This window comes from Bicyclus anynana, chromosome 22, assembly GCF_947172395.1.
Source record: "Bicyclus anynana chromosome 22, ilBicAnyn1.1, whole genome shotgun sequence".
Taxonomy (NCBI): Eukaryota; Metazoa; Arthropoda; class Insecta; order Lepidoptera; family Nymphalidae; genus Bicyclus; species Bicyclus anynana.
Genome location: NC_069104.1, coordinates 7,674,706 through 7,692,374, shown reverse-complemented (window position 1 = coordinate 7,692,374; position 17,669 = coordinate 7,674,706). Strand labels below are relative to the sequence as shown.

The window sequence follows — 17,669 nt, the reverse complement described above, 5'->3', positions numbered from 1 at the left end:
TTTAGCTGTTTCTGAAAGAACACTGTCTGAAAAACCCAAAATCCTTATGATATATTTACATAGATGGTCGGAGTATATACAAATACTAGCATTACATCATCACTTACCATCAGGTGAGATTGTAGTCAAGGGCTAACTTGTTAAGAATTTAAAAAAAAAGTAGAACACAGTCGTAGAACCTTTTATTGTCCTATACTAAGAAGAGTTTGCTGTATAATTCATTTGGCCCAATGGAGTACGGGCGTTTTACTATTGGCGACCACAGTTTATGGTCCATAAAGATGTTCAGACGTTTGTCGGCGCAAGCATCTAACTGTTTTAATGCATTGTTGGCCAGGTGTTGTGTAAAACATCATATTTTATTACGCAAGTGCGATAAAACTGTGTTTATCACATGGTGTTTATATGTTCGAGATATTATAGATATAATACAGAGCACTCACCACATAGCCGTGATAGCCCAGTGGATATCACCTCTCCCTCCGATTCCGGAGGGTGTGGATTCGAATCTAGTCCGGGGCATGCACCTCCAACTTTTCAGTAGTGTGCATTCACAACGGTGAAGGAAAAACATCGTGAGGAAACCTGCATACCTGAGAATTTTCTTAATTATCTAGGTGTGTGAAGGCCAGCGTGGTGGACTAAGGCCTAACCCCTCTCGGAACGGCTGAACTGATTTAAATGAAACTATTACTCATAAGTAGAAGAGGTTTTTGAGCTACACATAGGTTACTTTTAATTTCGGAAAAATGGTTCCCGCGGGATTTGTGAAAAACTGAATCTCATAATAATACATTATGAGATTCAGTTTTTCACTCACAAATACATCACTGTACAAATAAAACCTTTTTACTAAAAATCTAAAATCTTCTACGAATACACAATATAAGTAGGATATGTACCTAAGCTAAAAGCTCGTAATCTAGCTTAATGGAAACTACTTAGTAGGTATTCACGTATTTCGTATGCTCGTATTTACTATGTTATTACAATATGAAGGTTATGCTGTAGGTGAAGAACAAATATAATTAGAATATAGTGTTTCAGTTGCCTTCAAGCTCACAAGGTCCCGCTGAAGGTGAATAACGCACTGAAAATTTAACAAAGCCGTTAAAGAGCTTACGTAGCTGCAATTATGTTGTCAGCCATGAAATATTACAGCCTCAAACTCGGCTAGGCTCAGCCATTATAACCATTTTTCCCTTTCAATTCAGACGGCCCGCTCGCATTGGCCCTAATCACACGGGAATCTCACAATAAGAAACCCCGAAAATACATCCGATTTATCGCAAATGTCTTTATTTACGACCAATATTTCGTACCAGCAAAATGGGTCTATACCTAATGGCTACGCGTCCCACATAGCGGATAAAAAGAACAAAATAATATATCTCGACGTCACACCAGTTCAAACGCCACGTATTAAATCATCATCGACAAATTCTGTGCATCCTTTGAGAGATAACTTAATAGAACCGCATATTAATCGTGATATAATCTATGAAAATATTAAGCCAGTTTTCTTTTTGTTGAGAGTCTTGGGTGTACTACCTTTATGGAGGCCTTCGCCAGGAGTCAATCAATTCCAAATTACGTCGCCGACGATGCTCTATTCCATCGCTTGCTACGTCGGTCTCATCGGATATGTGCTCTACCTTTCTTTACACAAAGTCCAGATTTTACGCGCAAGTGAAGGTAAATTCGAGGAGGCGGTCATTGAATACCTTTTCACCGTGTACCTTTTTCCTATGTTACTGGTGCCGATAATGTGGTATGAAACACGCAAGATCGCTGGAATTCTCAATGGTTGGGTCGAATTTGAGGTAAGCAAAATGATAAAAAATATTTTCTTAAGTTAGTATCTACTCTTCTTCACCAAATTTGAAAATTACATTTTTGTTTAAAAATCGAGAGAAAGTATACCTATTTCCAGATCGGTCCCAAATAGTTTTCACGAAAATCGGTTTAGTGATTTTGCGTTAAAATGAAAATAACGAAATTGCCCGTATTGTGACGATTTCGTTCACCGCCTTCAAAGTGATTAGAGGGTAGCATAAACGATGTTATTTTTCGCTTTTTAGTTTATTTTTGTGATTTTGAAGTCAGTTGAATTTTTTGGTTTATAAGATTTTATTTTTCTGCTTTTCTGCTTCCAAACATCACGTTACTGATATGAGAACCTGCATCCAGCGAATCCCTGCGATTTGCTTAATATCGTCAATCAACATTGCGCTTTCTAGTGCGGGGTCGCCATTCCAGCACATTGGGACCCCAACGTCCACCGGCTCTTCGAACTATGTACCCCGCCCATTGCCACTTCAGCTTCGCAACTCGTAGAGATATATCGGTGACTTAGATTCTTCAGTGATTACTATTGCAGGTATGCTATAAGAAGCTGTCATCCGGTCGTGTACTGCCCGTGAAGCTGTATAAGAAATCCCTGGCGATAGCGGTGATTATCCCGATACTATCTACCAGCTCGGTGGTGATCACCCACGTCACTATGGTGGACTTCAAAGTGATGCAGATCATACCGTATATATTCTTGGAAATTCTTACCTACATTCTTGGAGGCTATTGGTATCTACTGTGCGAAACTTTGAGCGTATGCGCTAGTTTGCTCGCTGAAGATTTTCAAAAGGTACGTTTTTTTTTTAAACTAGGCTCGCGCTTGACTTCGATCGCACCTGATAAGTGTAGATATGGTCTAAGGATAACAACCATGTTTTTCGATTTTAGCATTATGTATCGACTTCGTGCGCGTGTAAATCAATGTAAACTTTCAACCCCTATTTCAGCAGTTTAGGGGTTGAATTTTAAGAAATCTTGAATTACATTATATTTTGTATTTTGTTTTTCAAGAGACACTTGAAAAACAAAATACAAAATACAATGTAATTCCAGATTTCTTATCAAGAGTTATGTAAACAAATTTTAAAACTACAGCTCTAAAAATGAAGGATTTTCCAAATAAAATTTCAACACCTAAGTATTTCACCCCATTCTATTTTTATTTTAAGGTCAAAAAGTACCGAATGTTTTGCTTCAAGGTCTCGTTTACCATTATACCAAAATTCATCTTGATCGGTTCAGACGTTTAGCCGTGACAAGTAAAACAGACAGACAGACAGACTTACTTTCGCATTTTTAATATTATCTAAAATATCTAGGATGTTATCATAATCAAAGAAAACCAGGATATTTGCTTTTGAATATCAAAATTCAACACACTTACTTGGAATTTTGTACCTAATGAAATCCTAGAACGAGAAAAAAATACAAGATGAATCTATGGATTCTTGTTCCCCATTGCTCGTTACTTTACACAGAATAGTTAACTAATTAACTATAACTAGCCCTGTAGTTACACCCACGTAGTTCGCGTTCCCTTGAAAATATGGGGATAAAATGCAGCCTATGACACTCACAAACAAGGTGGTTTTTCTATTGGTTACACAATTTTCAAAATCGGTTTAGTCGATTCAAAGATTACCCCCTACCACACCATAAACTTTACCACTTTATATTTGTAGATATCTTTATAATATTAGTATAGAGCCGTGGTAGCCCAGTAGATAGACCTCTGCCTCCGATTCCGATTTCCTCAGGATGTGGGTTCGAATCCGGTCCAGGGCATGCACCTCCAACTTTTCAGTTGTGTGCATTTTAAGAAATTAAATATCACGTGTCTCAAACGGTGTAGGAAAACATTGTGAGGAAACCTGCATATTAGAGAAGTCTGCCAATACGCATTGGGCCAGCGTGGTGGACTATTGGCCTAACCCCCTCTCATTCTGAGAGGAGACTCGAGCTCAACAGTGAGCCGAATATGGGTTGATAACGAATATTAGTATAGATATTCTTTGTTTCAGGCCCTCCGGCATATAGGACCTGCGGGGAAAGTGGCTGAATACAGAGCCCTCTGGTTACGCTTGAGTAAATTGGCTCGAGACACCGGCATCGCAAACTGTTACACGTTTACCTTCGTCAATCTATACCTGTTTCTTATAATCACACTGTCAATCTATGGCCTCCTTAGCCAAATCTCTGAAGGCTTTGGTATAAAGGATATAGGCCTGGCTGTGACGGCTTGTTGCAGTATTTTTCTTTTGTTTTTCATCTGTGACGAAGCTCACTATGCCTCACAAAACGTTAGTATATGCAATTTTTGCTTGGTTTTCCTTATGAATTAATCTGGAGAGATAAAGGGAGCAATCTACAGCAATTTCGTGGAAATTTTAATTAAATGCGGTAATTGTTTTGGTAACAACTAGATATTGTTTCTAATTTTCCCATTTCATATTCTCTTTATGTCAATATTGTCAAAACATGGTCAAGTCAAGACAAAACAAGATGGTCAAGTCAAGACAAAACAAAACAAAACATTTTAAAATGGCTGAAGAAGTTAACTATAAAATGCGGTAGATAATTATTTTGGTAATAAGTATTGTACATAATTTCCTTATGTTGCTGAAACAAATTGACAAATTTTAAAATTGCAGTAGATTGCTCCACAAATTCTGAGCAAACTAGCACGGAACACCGGCATCGTAAGCTGTTATACGTTTACCTTCGTTAATCTATATCTGTTTCTCTTACATAAAATCGCATTGTTATTATACGGTTTACTTAGGCAAATCTCTGTAAGCTTTGGTATAAGAAGACATATCACAAAGGTCTTGCAGTGACGGCTTGTTGCAGTAGATATTTTTCTTTCGTTTTTCATCTGTGTTATAGCTCACTACGCCTCAACGTGTTAGTCTGTTTGTTTGGCCAACCATTTTTATTAATGAGCGCGTAACCATGAATTTTTGCAAAAACAAATAAATCTATGATCAGTAGCTACCGTGCTTTCGAGGAGCCCTGTATCAAAATTAGTTAGGGGGCCTAATAGACAAGCGGCAAATCCGAAAAATTTCCCAAAAAGCTCCCAATTCCCTTACTCAAAACCCAAAAAAATATATTACATCTTGTGTAATATGTTATAACAAACATTTTGGTACTCTTTTTACATAGGTAATGTTTAAATGTTTGTTTTTTCTGGAAGCACCAGACTAAGTGGGACTATGGATTACAATTTACAAATTTTTGCTTTCAGACGTAGGGGGCCCCTGTAGTCCGGGAGCCCCGTATCATTGATACGGCGGTAGCTACGCCCCTGTGCATGATCTACGGGCTCCCTTAGCCAAATCTCAAATACTTAATACTGCTCAACTTGTCAGGTTCGGACAAATTTCCAAAAGAAGCTTCTAATGGTGGAGCTCTCTTGGATGAACACAGACGCACAGACAGAAGTCAACATGTTCCTGCGCGCCACTGAGATGAACCCGTCGCAGATAAGCTTGGGCGGCTTCTTTGATGTCAACCGGAACCTGTTTAAATCGGTAATGTACTTTTTAACCCCCGACGCAAAAAGAGAAGAAGAAGAAGAAGAAGAAGAAATACTTTATTGCACACAAAAATACAATTATAAATTGAAACTACGCTAAGAGGATAAGGTGCTATAAGTTTGACGTGTCTATCTATCTGGCTGTCTGTCTATCTGTCAGTCTGTTTGTGCCATCATATCTCTCAAACAGATGAAGTGATTTCAGTTTAGTTTGTTTTGTATGAAAGGTGACTTATCTGCATGTGTTCTTAGACATGATTGATGAAAATCGCTTGAGCCGTTTAAAAGTTCTGGGCGTTGAAAGTGGGGATGAGTAACCGAATGTCTTGTGTGAAAAATTGAACTTTAAACAGTAGTGATTAGGACGATTTACTTTGAAGAAAATTGAGGTTGAAATTCTTTTCCATTTTCTATAATAACTACTTATAGATGAGCCAGCAAACCGTATACAATTTAAATTCTATTACCTACTTAGGTGTATGAAAAATAGATAACTTTTCAACCCTGACGACTATACTTTAATAAAAATCGATCTAGTGTTTCAGAGAAGTATGGCAACTAAGACTGTGACAAAAGAATTTTATATCATCATATCAGCCGATGGACGTCCACTGCAGTACATAGGCTTTTTGTAAGGACTTCCAAACATGACGATCCTGAGCCGTCTGCATCCAGCAAATTCCTTCGACTCGCTAAAAACTCGCATATACTGAATTTTAAACATAATACAAGATTACTAAGTTAATCAAGTACATTTTTTGCGTACAGCTCTTAGCTACGATGGTGACCTACCTGGTCGTGCTGCTTCAGTTTCAAATCAGCATCCCTGATGACGCTCATACGACGAACCAATTGGACGTTGGAAGGTCGTACAATGACAGTTGGAAAACTGCAACTGAATCTACTTTAGCAACGACGATCCTGACCACATTAGCTAGGAAGAAAAAGAAAAACTAGCATGAAAAAGAAAAAAAATAGTTTAATAAGAACGTTTTTCTAAGCAAAGATAACAATAAACTAGTTAAACCAGCATTATAAAAACTAGATAATCTACTAGTACATACCTAGGTATAGGTATTTTACTTACTTTAATGTATTGTTTTATTTATAAAAACCTATTGTTAAAAAAACAAATCAGATTTTTTAAAAATCCCACGGCGCGGCGATTAAAACGTCAAAATAATTAAAAAATTTAAAAAATATTAATAAAAAAAAAATTAAAAATCCCCGACATAAGAGAATATTTTAACTATCGTGGGCTTTTTAATATTTTTAATTTTGTTTTTCATTTCCAACTTTTTTCTTCTACATCTCTTCTCTGTACATCTATTATTATATATTGAACATGCACCAATCAAACCTGAACCTATTACTGAAAACCGCATCAAAAACTTTAATTTATTGTTTTATTTATAAAAACCTATTGTTAAAAAACAAATTAGATTTTTTAAAAATCCCACGGCGCGGCGATTAAAACGTCAAAATAATTAAAAAATATTAATAAAAAAAAAATTAAAAATCCCCGACATAAGAGAATATTTTAACTATCGTGGGCTTTTTAATATTTTTAATTTTGTTTTTCATTTCCAACTTTTTTCTTCTACATCTCTTCTCTGTGCATCTATTATTATATATTGAACATGCACCAATCAAACCTGAACCTATTACTGAAAACCGCATCAAAACCGGACCAGTATCTACCTAGTTTTGGCTTTTGGAGTTATGCGTTATTGGTTAGTACAAACCACAAACAACCTCTCACCCCAAATTCATATACCTTTAAAAAGACAATGGTTAGCTTTAGTTCACGGAAAGAAATAAATTAATAATAAGGCTTTGTCTATTTTTTGTGCCTATCCCAGCTTATTCCATCTCTGATGTCAAACATTACGAATTTTGGTTGTATTCTCATCCCCTAGGACAAAATGTTTCCTCTTTAGACCTATTAAAGCGATAATTTTTCAAAGATTAAAACAAAAACTCACGTTTAACGTAATTTTCGTTCATAATTATCAACCCACATACGGCTCACTGGTGAGGTCGAGTCTCTTCTCAGAATCTCAGAGGGGTTAAGCCAATAGTCCACCACGCTGGCCCAATGCTGATTAGCAGGCTTCACACACGCAGAGAATTAAAAAAATTCTCTGGTATGCAGGTTTCCTCACGATGTTTTCCTTCACATTTTAAGACACTTGATATTTCTTTCATAAAATGCACACCACTGAAAAGTTGGAGGTGCATGCCCCGGAGCGGATTCGAACCCACACCCTAGGGAATCGCAATCCACTGAACTATCACGTACACTCACTCAACACTCGTAACACAGAATATTTCCATTACTTGATTGATGATTTGCTGTTTCGTCAGAAGAATCGATTCTTTTTCTACATTGTTTTTATTACTTTGTTAAAATTTAAGTGAGAAATACTTAAAAATGAAACGTAACTTCATCTTTCAGTGAACTACAAGTTGTTGACCATTTTTTATGCCATTCAACTACACAAACCAGCGTTCATAAGCAGCTCTTTACGCTACGAAAACATTTTTAACAATGAAACATCGATTATATAGAAATAAACGCGTTAATCATTTATTCTTGATCTTTGACAGTGGGGTAACATCTAGCGAGTCAGGTCCTTTTGTAATTGGTCTGAAGTTACAGATAAATTAATATACATATACTTACTATACTCCGCGCCACGAAACAAGTCCCCCACACGCGGCGTTAATGTCATAATGACGTAATGTCATTTCTGTGAAGCGCTGTCAATTTTAGTACAGGTTTTAGCCGCGAGACTTCTTACGTGGTGCGCAGTTTATAATACGTCAGAACACGCAGGAACCACAGATTAATAGATACTAAACAAACCATTCATGTATCTATGGTATCTATGAAACAAACAGAAACTTTGAGAATATTCGGGATTGAAATGTCAATTGTTGACGTTAATAATGTCAATTTTCAAATAAATCCTTCATTTGTCGTCTGTGTGAATAAATCGAGATTCGCTTCATTGTCATTCGTGCATTTCTTGCTCCACTGCCGTTTTTAATAAAGATTTTGTGTAAATTAACCGGGAAAACTTGACATTTAACAAAACCAACCGAGATTATTATTAAAAATGGTGGACTACAGCAAATGGAAGGACATCGAGGTAAGTACAACATTACCAGCTATGATTTCTGGGTTATTTGTATTGTCAACAAGTTTCAAACTGTGACAAAGTTTCCGGAGCATTCCTACGTGTTCCAGTATATAAAACATCTAATCAGTTTATTATGAATATGGAATAATTATTTTTCATTTATCCGCGAAAAACCGACGAATCCCAGCGATATTGTCACCCCGGAAAAACCACCGTTTCACTCTTCTCCGATACCGGAGCATCCTCAATCTTCATAAACACTGCGCACAACGAGCAACTTTGATGTACCAAGTGCGGAAGAGACCCAGAAAAGAAAAACATCCACATATACTACACAGTTCAATTGCAAAGAATTATTTCGAATTTAGATGACTCACATGCACTTCTTACCGAAACTTAGGACATACATCAATAGGTAGACTACAGTATAACGTGACATTGTTGTTTTAATTCCTCGATTTTTCGTGAAGTTAAGAAAAATATTATTGTTTTCCTACCCATATCCTGGGTCATCGCAGGGTATGGTTCTTGAAGAGTATATTGGAGATATTGTGATGTGTGCATAACAATAAATGAATTTTTGATTCTTTCTATACATAAATTTTTAAATTTTCATTTAGATCTCGGATGACGAAGATGAAACGCATCCAAATATTGATACGCCGTCGTTATTTCGCTGGCGACATCAAGCTCGTGTGGAGCGTATGGAGGAGAGAAAACGTGAGAAAGAGGAACACGAGCAACGCAAAGCCTTGAATATTAAAAAACTCGCTGAGACCAGAGAGAAAATAGCGAAAACTGAACCTAACAGTCCCAATTTGGACACCTTAAAGAAGTCACTTGCGGAATTAGAGAAAGAAGACAGAGAGATACAGAAGATAGAAGAAGAATTGAGAAAGAAAGAGAAGAAAACACCTTGGAATGTGGACACAATAAGTGAGCCTGGTTTCACTAAAACTATCATAAACACAAAAGCACTGCGGCCAAAGGAAGAAAATTTAACTGAAGAGGAAAAGGAAGCTAAAATGAGGAAGTTCATAAATGATAACGAGAAGTTGCTGAAACAGTTTGGTATTCTGCGTAAGTATGACGACTCCAAGCAATTCCTGCAACAGCACAGCCAACTTGTCTGTGAAGAGACTGCCAACTATCTGGTCATTTGGTGTATTAACTTGGAAATGGAAGAGGTAATATTTTTTTATTTTTATTTGTTTAAGTCATCATTTTTCTTGGCTTTGGTAGCATATATGGTTGTCTATACATTGTACATATACTTCTAGAGGAGATGTATGGCAGACAGAGAGTAGACTATTCTACTATGGTTCTTCTTCTTTTTTCCTGGGCCTTTTCTGCACTTGGCCACTAAAAATTCTACCATGGTATTGGACATCTGTTGCCATAGTGTTCTCCCCATGAACATTACTGTAGCATTTTTCATTTAATTACCATTATCAAGGCTGCTTCACTTGCTAATCCTTACCTCATCATCATCATATCCGCCGATGGATGTCCACTGCAAGACATAGGCCTTTTGTAGCTATTCCATGAGACTAACTTGATGTTGTCAGTCCTGCTGGTTAGCACAGTTGACCAACACTATCCTTTCTAGTGCAGGTCGTTATTCCAGCACCTTGGGACCCCAAGACCCATTGGCTTGTCTAACTATAACTAATCCTTACCTAGTATCTACCACCTTGGCTCCTGCACCACTAGCTAGAAAATGTCACTCTAACAAATCTTATAGTTAAATTGATTAGGTAACAAAGTTTACATACAGTAATATAAACCAACATTGGAAAAGTATGAAGGCTAAGGCCTATAGTGGGCCATTGAAGATGATGATAAAAGTTGACTAAATAACTCTCAATGGTTTCTCAAATGTTGCATTACATTGACAAGATTGGCTATTAAAATAGAAGATTATTAGATTACATTAAAAGAACAAGAAGTCGCAATAATGTAGTTACATAGTTTTTGTTTATGATTTCAGAAACATGACTTGATGGCTCATGTTGCCCACCAAACTATCTGCATGCAGTACATCTTGGAGCTCTCTAAACAGTTGGATGTGGATCCGAGGGCCTGTGTGGGATCTTTCTTCTCTAGGTAAGTTATTGCTCTTCAGGTGACAGCTGTCACTACTGACAGTTCCTATATAACCTTGACTGTACTAAATCTTGTGTGGTTGCCATTAACTAGCGACTTAGATACTGTAGCTATGTTGTAGGTAAGTTAGTGCTGCACAATACATGTCACATCAGGTTATTGTTTCCATGATATTTGGCCAAGATAAATAATATCTTAGCATTCCATTGATTCATTCGTAAGTGCCAGGTCCTATGCTCTACACCCTGTATACTGCTGACTTGCCTGACATGCCAGTTATCCTCACTGCAACTTTCACTGATGACACTACGTCTCTAAGTAGTTACTCAAATCCTAAAGTGGCATCACAAAAGCTTCAGTACCATCTAAATGATATAGACCAGTGGATGCAAATTTGGAGAGACAAAGCAAGCGCCAAGCATATTTCAGGACTTGTGTGTAGGTTTAAAGGTTCCTTGATGATGAGCGCTAATGCTGCTTTTTTGCTTGATTATCTGCTTATCTCACTGCCAAGCCGAATGTGGTAGGATTATACTAGGAATCAGTTTTTGTTACAATTTAACACAAAAACTTCTAAACTGATTTTAAAAATTCTTTTGCCATTATAAAGCTACATCTTTTCCAAGTAACATAGTTTATATTTTTTATAACCACAGAGTGTTTTGTAGTATTTATATTTCCAGAAACATTTTAAATGCACTGTGTATTAATCACTAACATGCAAACACATCTATTGATACAGAATCCAAATAGCAGAAAAGACGTACAAAGATTCATTTGATGATGAATTGGAGCAGTTCAAAGCCAGAATCAAGAAGAGAGCAGCGGAGAAGATCCAAGAGGCCATTCGTGAACAGGAAGAAGAAGAAAGGAAGGCGAGACTCGGTCCTGGGGGACTTGACCCTGTTGAAGTATATGAGGAGTTACCTGATGTAAGTATCTTATTGGAGTTTACTTCTTAAGAATCGATTTTTTATATGTAAGCCCGGTATGAGAAAAATCCGAGGGGTAAAACCAACTGAACTAACGAAAAAGTGTCACCTTTAGTGCGCAACTTTCTAATTTATTTTAATGATTATATCATTGTAAGAGTAAAATATATAATGTGAAGTATATTATAAAGTCTATTAGTTATTTTACAATTCTATAAATTTAGTCTTCTTTAACATAAGCATTACTAAAGCCCTACTCGATGTGCACTGTTTACCAACAAAAAAAAGTGTGCATGTTAAAAAGAAACAAAAAGTTACCCCGAAGCACGTCTCAATACTCGCGCCTTAAAAGTGAAAGGTGCGCAACCGAGGTGCAGCAGGCCGCGGCGTGCGCGCCCGCCTACAGCGTGCACATGGGTGCGCACGTATGTGCACGCTGTTGGCGGCAGCGCACGGTGAAAGGTGCGCAGAATAGGTTGCGCACAAAAAACGTAACGCATGTCATTTCATAACTTATTGGAGTTCACTCCTTAAGAATAGATTTTTCATATATAGCCTCCGTTATGAAAAAAATATGGGCAGTAAAATTCGATGAACGCATAGCGTTGCCTTTTTTGTGCGCAACCTATTCTGCGCACCTTTCACCGTGCGCTGCCGCCAACAGCGTTCACATGCCTAGCGCGTCCGCACGCACGTGCACGCTGTTGGTGGGCGCGCACGCAGCGCTGCACCTCGCTTGCGCACCTTTCACTTTTCAGGCGTTGCTATTGAAAAGAGTAAACTCCAACCGTGCGTCGGAGCTGACACACACTTTTTTTATTCTTCTTTCTTGTCTATGCTACTGCTACTACTATACACCGTGCTACCGGCCGCGTCTATAATCCGCTGCGACATGTATGTATCCATTACGAGAAACTCTATAGTAATATTAAAAATAAGCTGAAGCACATTCACACGCTATCGAAAAAAAAAATTAAAATTGATGAAAAAACTTCAGAACATCCTGTTTCTTTCTGTTTGGAAAGAAGAAGTCAATGAACTTTAACCTAGTTTCAGAAATTTTGTTGTTTTAATACCTACATACCTACTATTTTTGATACACCTAGTCGGCGGCAGTGTCTTTACTAGGGCTGTTAATAAAATATCGATATATCAAAATATCGACATTATCACTTAATAGCGATAAGTATTCATTACTAATATTTTTATGGACGATATATCGATAGTTCGATATTGAAACGTAGATATCGATACTAGATATTTTTAACAAGTTTTAATTTTTTATATCCCTCGCAAATTATTTAAACTAAAACAGTATCAAACATAATCAACTTTACTTTATTTATACTTTATTACGTTTTTCATATTTTAGTTTATTTAATTGCATTTTATCGAAAATGTCACCGAAATAAGTAAAACGTAATGTATTCAGATAGTATACACTACTTTACCCTCAGACAAAACTTTAAACATGTTTAATCGTATTAATTTACTTGTCAATTTAGTTACATAAAAAAATAGTGAAGTTTAATAAATACTTAATTGTTAAAAGTTTTCATTTAGCCGAAAAATTTATTTTGAAATTATCGATATATCGAGAATCCGATATTTTAAAAAATAGCAAGCCCTAGTCTTTTGCGGTTTCCTTTTTGATAACGCCGCTCGCCGCCTAACCCGTAACTATTGTCGGCAATGTCCAAAAATAGGTACAGGTAAGAAATGTATCTTTCGATCATTTCTTATAACGCAAGGTGATTGGTTGGGTCTTAATAATTCGATCATTCGGGTCACGGGTCTTTCGTGTTTTGTGTATCGTTACGACTCGACTTAAAGTATGTAGTTACTTGAGTCTTAAACTGAACATCCGGAGGACATGAATCGGAACCCTTTTTTTATTCGTTACAAGTTAGCCATCGACTAACCTAACATCGACTAATTTCACCTGACGGTAATGTAGTAAGTGATTATGCAATCTGAAATGGAAACGGACTAACTTATTAGGGGGAGTATTTGAATCCACGGCTTGGCGGTACGTCTTTGTCGGTAGGGTGGTAACGAGCCACGATCGAAGTCTCCCACCAGCCAGGCCTGGACCAAAACACCAATTGGCCCAACCGAGGTTTGAACCCAGGACCTCCGTCTTGTAAATCCACCTCGCACACCACTGCGCCACGAAGGCCGTTAAAATTTCGAACTGATCGGATTTTAGGTTGCTATTCTGTAGAGTGATGTTGTACGACTGACCGACGAGTATTCGATTCAGATAATTGTTACAAGTCCAATTCGGTGTGGTGAACAAAAATCGTTCGCAGATTATTTGAGGCGCTGACGGCCGCGTCACTCGCTCACGCACAAGTACTGATCGGGTATCAGAGATTCGATCAATCGCGATCGACACAGGTCTAGTACGGGTTAACACCCGTAAATAAAATAAAATTTAATTTAAAGAAATAGGTTAAAGTGAATGACCTCAAAGCTCAAAGGGACCGACGGGCTGCCGACGTGACTGCGGCGAGGAGGTAGGTAGATGTTTGAAAATACAGGATGTGTTAAAATAATCGATTTTTGAAAGTTTATTACAATTGTAACTCCTTGAATTGTACTTTGTTTTTTTTTTTAATAACACTGATGGATAATAGACATTGGGTACATTATGTGGGATTTTGGTTTAAGACGAATAACGTAGCGCGGTGTATACATATAAATATATGTGTGCAATAATGTTTTATAAACTATTAGTTTATAAAATATAAAGTAAAAATTTTAATATTATAATATAAAGTAAATTTTTTGCTTGTTTACTTAGGTCTTTAAATTTTATTACACCAATTTAAAAATTCTTTCACCAATACAGTTACTTTATCAGTATCTTAAGTAGACAAAGTTAGCCCAGGATCGGTGGAACATTTTTTACAATTGATTACTATCAAGTTAATTTTCCGTGAGTAGTTTCATCTTGATGAGACGCTCAACTTTTGTATTTACAAAAATTCTTAATTCTGATAGCTAACTGGGTTACCAGGTAATAGAAAATTCTGAGCGTCGGAACGAGATAATGTACCACCCAATTTGTAGGACATTGTGGCTGTTAAGTTGTATAACAATTAAGCAACAGCAAAAAAACCAGCTGGTTAATAACAACTTGTATAACCTCATTATTGATACAAGTTGGGAGGAAGGGAGTTTACTACAAAGTTGTTACTAACCAGTAAAAAAAAACTTGAGCGTCTCATCGAGATATCAAATTATGAAGTTGCTTGTTCACTTAGGTTTCTAAACTACTGGACCAAATTTAAAAATTCTTTCATCAATAGAAAGCTACATTATCAGTATTTTAAGTAAACATACATGTATATTATTTACATGACAAATTGTTATCAATTACAGGAACTGAAAAAATGTTTTGACTCCCAAGATGTTCCACTGCTGCAAGCGACCATCGCCAAAATGCCTGAACAGGAAGCTATTTACTACATGAAGAGATGTGTGGACTCCGGGCTCTGGGTTCCCGGTAAAAATGATGATGAACCAACCATTAAAGAGAACGCTTCCCCCAATGCCAAGGAAAAGCCTTCAGCTAGCACCGACGATTTAGACTGATAATATTTTTTTTTTTTGTGATTTTTCTAGATTAAGATTATCTTTTTGCCTTTGAGAGAAACACAAGTGAACTTTCGTATGCTTTTAAATTACAACAACTTTACCTGTACTTGCTAACTTGGACTCTTTTAGAAAGGACATGTCCCAATTTTGTATGGAGGCTGGGCCTTTATTCCGAGTGTCGAGTAAGTAGAACAAATTATATTTATCTTAAAAGAACATAAAATTTAGGGCTTAAAACCTGAAATACAAAAATTTTAAGAACCCGCATTTTTTTTAAATTAATTAAATAAAATGTAATATTTTTTTTTAATTAATTAAATGAAATTTTCATTAGCTGAAAACATTAATTAAGAATTTTTATCATGGCAACATGCTCGTAACTCACACCCTGACAGATTGTCAGTGATCTTCGCGTAGTCGCGGTCGTTTAAGGCGTTTTTAAAGAAATTTAAGGAATTATTTTGTTTCATGCTTCTCTGTCTACGATTTAATGTTTTTTTTTATCATGTGTTATTTGACAATATTGAATGAGGTTGACAGCTTACACCGGATATAGGAAAATAATTTTATTGACTATTAATACTTTTACCTACTGTATTGTCTATGTTTAATTTGTAGACAAGGGAGAGAACCAAAAAAATAATTATCTAATTAGATAATTGTTTAATTAATGCGGGTTCCAAAAATTCTGAAAATATTTTCTAATCAGCAATTTGTATCTAAAAGTCCTTATATCACTAGTCACTAATAACCTGAAATTTCAAAAGTCCTTCTAAATTAAGGTTACTTGAAATAAATGAATTTAATTTGTAACTCTGCTGAGTACACAAAGACCGAGTTAGCAAACAAACACTACACTTTTCTTTTAAATATTTTTTTCCCTTCTAAGTTTCATGGTTAGGTATGTTAATCCGAAAAATCTGAAGTCATTTTTTTTTTTAATAATTATCTATTTAATATCTACCAGGTATTCACACATAGGGGGTTTTAAAAATATTCACTTGTGAATTTCTCTTTATAATAACACCAATCTTATCTTCAACTTCTAATAAGTCCATGAATAAGATTCTATTAACAAGTTTTAAGATATAAATTACTTTATAGTAGTCCTTATATGCTAGATGTTATGTTCTGTTTTAAAAGATGTATAAAGATTGGGCTTCATCAGTCACAATTATTTATGTACACAAATAATGAAACCACAGAAATGAGCAATAATAAACTTACGGCTATATTATAAAAAGATGTTTCATTTATAAAACACCTGCTGCCTGTTACTGCATAAAAGGAGATGGTCCATTTCTAGTCCACTCTTGTATCCCATATCATCAAAATTTAAAAAAATACAAGGTTTAAAAATTTTTGAGTTATATCAAAATGGCGCCCATAAAGCAACTCTGACATGACAATTGACAGCAAACGTCAAATCGACTACTGCATTGAAAACATCATCCATCAATCTGCCCATTATTTCCCATAGTAGTGTTGCATTTCTTGGGAGAGGATGAATATTATTTCGAAATACGTAAATTTGTATAATCAAAGAGGTACAATGTCAATGTACCTCTTTGATTATACAAATGTCGCCAGGGTACAATGACTGATACTGGGCTCTATAGGGGGGTGGATTTCAACCAGCCAGTCCACCATCTTGGGAAGACCGCCATATTGGATTTGTAATGACGTTTCTTAGCTAGTCATGTATCACCAGAACTCAGAGCGTTGCAAAATTTCATCCTAATCGAAAACCGGGAAGTGGGTCAAATTAAGATTCCAAGATTTTCTTACATACATTACACGGCCTCCGTGGCGCAGTGCTATACGCGGTGGATTTCCAAGACGGAGGTCCTGGGTTCGATCCCCGGCTGGACCAATTGAGGTTTTCTTAATCGGTCCAGGTCTGGCTGATGGGAGGCTTTGGCCGTGGCTAGTTACCACCCTACCGACAAAGACGTACCGCCAAGCGATTTAGCGTTCCGGTACGATGCCGTGTAGAAACTGAAAGGTGTGCGGATTTGCATGCTTCTCCTAACAAGTTAGCCCGCTTCCATCTTAAATTGCATCATCACTTACCATCCAGTTGAGATTATAGTCCAGGGCTAACTTTAAAAAAAAAACAAGTGAAGCCAACAAAATAGGATGACGACTAACAGCCAGTTTCTTCATGTAAAGCTAAAGTAACAGTAAAAGTAATAAGTAAATAAATAAATATATATACTTAAACAATACACATCACTATCTAGCCCCAAAGTAAACATACAGAGTAGCTTGTGTTATGGGTACTAAGATAGTTGATATTATAATATTCATATACATTTATATACTACATATAAAATACTTATATAATGTATAAATACACACAGACACTGGAAAACACCCATGCTCATCACACAAATATTTTCCAGTTGTGGGAATCGAACCCACGACCGTGGATGCAGAAAGCAGGGTCACTACCCACTGCGCCACGGCCGTCAAAGTAGTAAAGAAGACTTT

General features: G+C 36.5%; 2 protein-coding genes across 2 annotated transcripts; both read left to right on the top strand.

The window, feature by feature from the left end:
* Positions 1-1,292: 1,292 nt before the first annotated feature.
* On the top strand, positions 1,293-6,910 carry LOC112047368 (gustatory and odorant receptor 24). Its single transcript, XM_024084479.2, has 5 exons — positions 1,293-1,823; positions 2,381-2,641; positions 3,873-4,151; positions 5,223-5,384; positions 6,158-6,910. The coding sequence occupies exons 1-5, from the start codon at positions 1,293-1,295 to the stop codon at positions 6,344-6,346; spliced, it is 1,422 nt and encodes a 473-aa protein (XP_023940247.2). The 3' UTR covers positions 6,347-6,910.
* A 1,455-nt stretch (positions 6,911-8,365) lies between these two features.
* Positions 8,366-16,419, top strand: LOC112047365 (hsp90 co-chaperone Cdc37). The gene is made up of 5 exons (XM_024084471.2): positions 8,366-8,544; positions 9,156-9,722; positions 10,526-10,641; positions 11,384-11,573; positions 14,961-16,419. The coding sequence occupies exons 1-5, from the start codon at positions 8,512-8,514 to the stop codon at positions 15,171-15,173; spliced, it is 1,119 nt and encodes a 372-aa protein (XP_023940239.1). The 5' UTR covers positions 8,366-8,511; the 3' UTR covers positions 15,174-16,419.
* The last annotated feature ends 1,250 nt before the right edge of the window (positions 16,420-17,669 follow it).

Bases quoted from the DNA above. Each gene is read 5' to 3' on its own strand.
- LOC112047368 (XM_024084479.2), top strand. From the start codon at position 1,293: ATGTCTTTATTTACGACCAATATTTCGTACCAGCAAAATGGGTCTATA. The intron at 2,642-3,872 runs GTACGTTTTTTT...TCTTTGTTTCAG, and splicing joins TCGCTGAAGATTTTCAAAAG to GCCCTCCGGCATATAGGACC. The intron at 4,152-5,222 runs GTTAGTATATGC...TCAACTTGTCAG, and splicing joins CTCACTATGCCTCACAAAAC to GTTCGGACAAATTTCCAAAA.
- LOC112047365 (XM_024084471.2), top strand. From the start codon at position 8,512: ATGGTGGACTACAGCAAATGGAAGGACATCGAG. The intron at 8,545-9,155 runs GTAAGTACAACA...ATTTTCATTTAG, and splicing joins GCAAATGGAAGGACATCGAG to ATCTCGGATGACGAAGATGA. The intron at 9,723-10,525 runs GTAATATTTTTT...TTATGATTTCAG, and splicing joins TTAACTTGGAAATGGAAGAG to AAACATGACTTGATGGCTCA.